Source organism: Humulus lupulus, chromosome 3, assembly GCF_963169125.1.
Source record: "Humulus lupulus chromosome 3, drHumLupu1.1, whole genome shotgun sequence".
Lineage (NCBI taxonomy): Eukaryota > Viridiplantae > Streptophyta > Magnoliopsida > Rosales > Cannabaceae > Humulus > Humulus lupulus.
Genome location: NC_084795.1, coordinates 13139166 through 13145784, shown reverse-complemented (window position 1 = coordinate 13145784; position 6619 = coordinate 13139166). Strand labels below are relative to the sequence as shown.

At 33.0% G+C, this 6619-nt stretch overlaps 1 protein-coding gene across 1 annotated transcript; it reads left to right on the top strand.

The window, feature by feature from the left end:
• The first annotated feature begins 2809 nt into the window (after positions 1-2809).
• On the top strand, positions 2810-6323 carry LOC133822144 (protein trichome birefringence-like 2). The gene is made up of 5 exons (XM_062254378.1): positions 2810-3965; positions 4596-4788; positions 4888-5078; positions 5190-5348; positions 5736-6323. Exons 1-5 carry the CDS (start codon positions 3145-3147, stop codon positions 6076-6078), a joined length of 1707 nt encoding a protein of 568 aa, XP_062110362.1. The 5' UTR covers positions 2810-3144; the 3' UTR covers positions 6079-6323.
• Positions 6324-6619: the final 296 nt, after the last annotated feature.

Below are 6619 nucleotides of genomic sequence, written 5' to 3'. Positions count from 1 at the left end.
TACCCAAAATATGTGGGATAGTATTCTGCATCCTTCTCTATAAATAGAGAAATCGTGCACCATTGTAATGGACCGAAATTCTGAATTTTGAGAGAAAACTCTGAAGAAGTCACGCTTAAGGATTTTCAGAGATAATCTTGAGTTTAATAACAGAGACTCGTGGACTAGGCAGATTTAACTGCTGAACCACGTAAAAATCGTGTTTTGTGTTGTTATTTTTTAATTGGTCATTACTGTTTGTTGTTTACGTGCTCTTCTTTCACTGTTGACGAAAAACGGCGTCAACAGATTCCCTGAAGATTCAAGATTTATATCCATATAAAGATTATTGCGATTTTGCATAGTAAATGTAAAATATTAGGCAATTAATGTAATAAGTGGTAATTACTTATTTTTGTAAGTTACTCAAACCTGTCCATTTCCCCCTATAAATAGAGAGAGAATAAACAAGAAAAGGGACGAAACTTTTGTATATCGAAACTCCGGAGAAATTGTCTTAAACAATTTTGTTGAGAACAATACAATAATAATATCGACTCGTGGACTAGGTGGATTTAATCATTGAACCACGTAAAAAGTGTGTGTCAATTATTTACTATTTATATCAAGCCTAATTTCTTCATTATCAATTGATGAAAAACCGTGTCAACAAATCTCAATTAGGATTCGAATCCCAATGATAATCCATTTATGTAAAATTAGAAAGATATTTAAAACTAAAACAACAAAATAAATATTATAGATATTAATAGAATAATTTTTTAAAATATAATATGTATAAAAATGTAAAGATAAAATAAAATAATTATTACAATATGTATATATATAATAAAAAAAATTCTAACTAAGTTAAAAAATAAGCGAGTGGAGGACGGGATTTGGAGTGTCACCCTCGCCCTAGCCTCATCCCCACATCAAGGATGGGAAATGTATTCCTTGGTCTTCGTTCTATTCCCTTTCTAAGAAGAGAAGTCATACCCCATTAGAGGCACAAAGAGTCACCCTCACGAATAAATTTTTTATTTTTGGACTATCTCTATCAAATTTAATTATTGCATTTTCCTTCTTGAATGTTTTTTTTTGGAGATAATAATTTTTTTATTTAGTTAGTTTTTTATATTTTACATTTGAAGTGATATTATTTATTTGGCTTATTTAAAAATAATATTGAGAAAAACTTATTTTTGATTTGGTTAAGATTTTATTTATATATTTATTTTAGATATGAATCTGGGTGTCGTTCAAATGATTATTGATCCAATGTTTTGTGATCTATTAGCAGGGTGATGCGTAAGTTTTCATGAGATTTGTGGATTGTTTGTTTATCTTCGATAATAGTAATGGTAATCTATTAATTGCTTATAAATTTTTAACTATTATTGGAGTAGGCATATCTTTGACGTTGAGTGTTACAAACGACTTATATGCAAAGTCATTTGAATTAGCTTTATACACAATTTAAGAACTAGGATTGTCTTTATTAATTAAATTTGTCATTTATCTTTTTTTTTTTTAAAAAAACTAATATTTAAAATACCACAAAAAATGACAAAATGCTTTATTTATTAGATTTTATATAATTTAATAAATTTAAAAAATAAGTTTTTATTTTTAAAATAATTTTATTTATTTTTCTAATTTAAAATTAATTAATTAATAAAAAAATAAAATTTTAATATATTTAACGAAAATAACAAAAATCTACAAATATTATAATTCATAAATATTTTTGTAAGCAGCAAAAATTAAGGAAGCAAAAGTCGGTATAGATTGGGAGAAAAAACATACTTTGTCAAAAAAAAAAAAACATTTCTTCACTCCTATTTTGTCGTATGTTATTGGTGGAACGAACTGCTTGTGATGTACACAATGTACATTCATCTCAGTCACTTTACGCTAAGCTTTTACTAATTGTGGTCTTAATAAAGCTTCAAACTCAGCGTCTTTTAACGTTTTGAATTTGATCCGTCTTAGACGGCACAACTCGTATCTTCTACACGCGATTCTTGCCTTATACGATGCCGTTTTCTGGAATCTTGCCAGTCTTTATCATTTCCTTTACTTGTTCCAAGTGAAAATGGGTAAAATGATTCAGTGCAGCGTCGAGTAGCACATTCTGGTGACGTGTCCCAATCTTAGTGGGAATGAGGACTTCCGTGCACTAATTGTGGACCCCACCAAGGACAGGAGCACGTGCTGCATGCACTTCGGGCATTGCCTTTCGTTATAAAATGAATCGCCACGTGTCCCAAGGTCGTGTCGGCGGGGAGTGATCAACGATTGCTGTCTGACAGTTAATTTCCAGCTTTTTTCAACATCTGACAATGTTGCCCTCCTAGTTTTCCACATTTAGGATTGGTTAAATTACCTTCTTGCCCTTCACCTATCAGATTATCATTTGAGTTGGATAAATAGAAAATAAAAAACTATGTTTTCAACAGTTCAAGGTTAAAAGGTCAGTTTGTCAACAAAAAAAATGTTTTTTTTAATAAATAATAACTAGTATTATTTTCAGCATAAGATTATATTATTTTCCAAATCATCAAGATGAATCTAAGTATTAAAAATGTGTTTCCCACCATATCAACAGTTATTCTGTTAAATAAAATTCTAAATTGTAATTTTCCAAATGCAAAATTGGTACAATTATTTTAATTCATCATGATTGGTCACGACTTTGTTTTCTTAAATAAAAGTCAACAATGCAAGAACTAGAATTTTAGTCTCTCTAGTACATGTAGTCATGTACTCTTATCTCTATTTAAAAATAGATATATTTTTTTTTAAAATGACCTAGTCTAGCAAATTAAGATATAATCTCAATAATGGAAAAACCAATCAATAAGAATAACCCACCATGGGCAAAATGGTACTTCAGTGGACTCACTTTGTCTTGGCAGTTCCCACTGTGTTTTACTTCTCAGATTCTCTAACCACGCAAAGAACAGAGTAAAGCTTTTCTAGTCTTTTACTGATCTCAAATCTCACCGCTCAAATTATTTCTTTATTCTTTAATCCAGTATTATTTTTATGAACAACTGAATATTTATTATCTCCATCTCATTGTCCTTACCATTCACAGTTTTGTTTCCACTGTTTTCTTAAACTTTGACCCCAAGAGACTGTTATGCATTTATTCCAGCCATGAACTTGAAAACACTTTCACTTGCGGAACAGTTTCCATGGCTGAGAAGAAAAGTACTTTCTGGGTTTGGTTTGGGAGTTGGGATTTCTCTCATTGTTTTTGCCGTGCTTTATCTCGGTCAATTCCAAAAGGGTTCTTCGGTAGAGCCAATGTTCCAAGGATTTGAAAGTATTAGCATGAACTCTTCTTTCTCTGATTCTCCTTCAGCTAATGGTAATAGTTCCTCTGCCATATCAGAAAATAAGGGAAATCTTGAGGGGTCAGATGGGAAAGGACCGGTTTTGAAGACGACCCAGTTGTCCAATTTCACCCAACAGGGGAAAAATGGAAGCTTTAATGGCGATGAAGGAAGATTTCAACAGCAAACCAATGCTCCAAATGGAGCAGTGGTTGGAGAAAAGAGTACTCCTTCAGATTCTAAAAACGAAGTGCTTGTTTTAGATCAGAAGGATTACCCGGGAAACTCTTCTAAGATAGTAGAAAATGGAAGCTTATCTGGCAAAGAAGATTTGGCTATTGAGAAAACAGCTCCAGAGGTATCTTTGAAGAATTACAGTGATGGTGAAAATGAAGACAGAGGAAACAATACCAAGGGCAATGTTATAGTTAACGTTACTTCTCAAGTTGAGAAAATAAAGAGTGCTTCATTACAGGATTGCAATATCTTTGATGGTAAATGGGTTAGAGATGATTCAAAGCCTTACTATCCTCCGGGTTCTTGCCCTCATATTGACAGAGATTTCGATTGCCACCTAAACGGGAGGCCAGACAATGGATATGTGAAATGGAAATGGCAGCCAAATGGGTGTGAAATTCCAAGGTAAGATCTATATATACTGATACAACTTCCTTTTTAATCTGTGTTGATCTTACTAATCATTGGCAATGCCCATTATAAGGTTATGTGTCACTTTGATCATCATTATGCATTTGCTTATGTTATTAAATTAGTGGACATACAATTTTGATTCACAACGAAAATGCAGGAATACCATTTAAGTATTTTTAAGTAAAACAAATTGTCAAATGGGCTCCACTACATTGCTCCAAATCGAAAGTTTTTCATCGGACTTCCCAAAGTGGTTTTGCTATACATAATGGTGCCTTCATCAAATTATACTTCTAGATATGATTGGACCGTTTCTTAAACTGCATGCATGGGCGGTAGCATTAGAAAAGAAATATTTTGTTGCTGAACTTGAGAAAGTGCCTAATTTGATATTTCATTTACAGAAGATTCTACTAAGAGAATACATGATTATTTTAGCATCATTGTCATCTCTTAGACAAATCCTTACTGATAAGCCGTTCTTTGTCCTTATTACTATTATTGATACAGATTGTGACAAAGAACATGAGATGCCATGATACTTTTCTGTTTGAGTTAAGTTAAATATGTAAAAGTCTTGTCTTAAACGTCTTTTTTTTTTGGTGTTTATGTTATTTTCAGTCTTAATGCGACTGATTTCCTGGAGAGGCTTAGAGGAAAGAGTTTGGTATTTGTTGGGGATTCATTGAACAGAAATATGTGGGAGTCGATGGTTTGTATTCTTCGCCAAAGTATCAAAAACAAGAAGAAAGTTTATGAGATTTCTGGGAAGAGGGAGTTTAAGAAGAAAGGCTTTTATGCATTCAGATTTGAGGCAAGTATCCCTTGTGTATATAATTTAGTATCAAAATCTCAGCAGTGGTTAATCTCTCTGACAGTCAAATGTTCAATGTCTTTTGTTGTATTCTTTCAGGACTATAATTGCTCTGTAGATTTTGTTAGTTCTCCTTTTCTTGTTAGAGAATCATCTTTCACTGGCAAGAATGGAACATTTGAGACTCTAAGACTAGATTTGATGGATCAGACTACTAAAATGTATTATGATGCTGATATCTTAATCTTCAATACTGGCCACTGGTGGACCCACGAGAAAACTTCTAAAGGGTATGTGTTGTCATCAACTGATTTCAATTCATAGTAGAATATGTGATTATCTATGATTTAATAATCACAGATATCTGATGCTTTTCGTTCGTACATGTGGTGGTGTAACAGAGAAGATTACTACCAAGAAGGAAACTATGTGCACCCTAGATTAAAGGTGCTCGAAGCTTATACGAGGGCCCTTAAAACTTGGGCCAGATGGGTTGATAAAAATGTTGATAACAAGCGAACACAAGTCTTCTTTAGAGGATATTCAGTCACCCATTTCAGGTAATATATGATATATTATAGTACTTCTCTCCATCTGTCTTTACCTACAATTATGTACCCATGTGTCACTCTTGCTTCATTCTCACTATTCCATTTTCTAATAGCTTTTACAAATGATTCCAATTTGGCAAGCTAATGAGAAAGACTTGTAATTAACTAAGATCTAGAGGCAACTAATGTTGACCTTCTAATAACATTATAAATCATAATAATAAACTCAAGCTACATTTCCACCAATCAGCTGAACCCTTTCATAAAGCTCTAACAAAGGTTTTCTTTTTCTCAAAGACTTGCCACTTAAAATATAAGAATTAGAGACTTTAGGAAGGGCTTTTTTCTGTGTGACATGCCTTGGTGATTAAGTCTTCTAAACTTTTTTGTTGGCAGAGGAGGGCCATGGAACTCAGGAGGACAATGCCACAAAGAGACCGAGCCCATTTTCAACAGCACTTATTTAGCTAAGTACAATAAAAAGATGAGGGCTTTAGAGTATGTGATTCAAGATATGAAAACTCCAGTGACATATCTAAACATAAGCAGGCTTACAGATTACAGAAAAGATGGTCATCCGTCGATTTACCGAATGGAGTACAAATCGGTAGAGGAGCAAATTGCTGCTGTACATTCTCAAGATTGCAGCCATTGGTGCTTGCCTGGAGTTCCAGATACTTGGAATGAGTTACTATATGTTTCTTTATTAAAGACCAACGTGGGATCTTGGAGATACTAAACAAAGTTATACACAAAAACCACATATTTCCATGTAAATTTTAGTCCTTTTATTGGTTCAATGACTCCTGGTATTTGATTCCTCGGGTTATATGTATATCGAGAGTTTTCAACTGGGATTAGATTATAGGTCGTTCCCTTTAGCAAGTCGATATACATACTTTTTATAGTTTACATTCAAAGCTTTCAACAAAGAAAATAAATTTATTGAAATATTGATTTAGAGTCATAAAGTTGCATGCTCAAGCCTCAAGTATGTACATTTTTACTTTTTAAAAGCTTTCTGGGATTGTTTTGTTAAGGATTTTCAGTACCATTAAACGATCTCTTCTAGCTCCTGCTTAAATATATAATGCAATTGACCAAAAAATAAACTCTTAACAAAATTTATAATATTTCCTTCTCCCAAGGGTAATCTCATCTCACTGGTTTCACTTTCTCTCGAAACTTTTCATCAGAGTTAAAAAGTTATCTGTGAATGGCACACGTGTGGTTGACCATAAACACGTGGCTGGCGGCACACATTTTCTCACACAGAGAGA

Coding starts and splice junctions, on each gene's coding strand:
- LOC133822144 (XM_062254378.1), top strand. CDS start 3,145: ATGAACTTGAAAACACTTTCACTTGCGGAACAGTTTCCATGGCTGAGA. Junction 5,079..5,189: donor CACGAGAAAACTTCTAAAGG/GTATGTGTTGTC, acceptor GTGGTGTAACAG/AGAAGATTACTACCAAGAAG. Junction 5,349..5,735: donor TATTCAGTCACCCATTTCAG/GTAATATATGAT, acceptor TTTTGTTGGCAG/AGGAGGGCCATGGAACTCAG.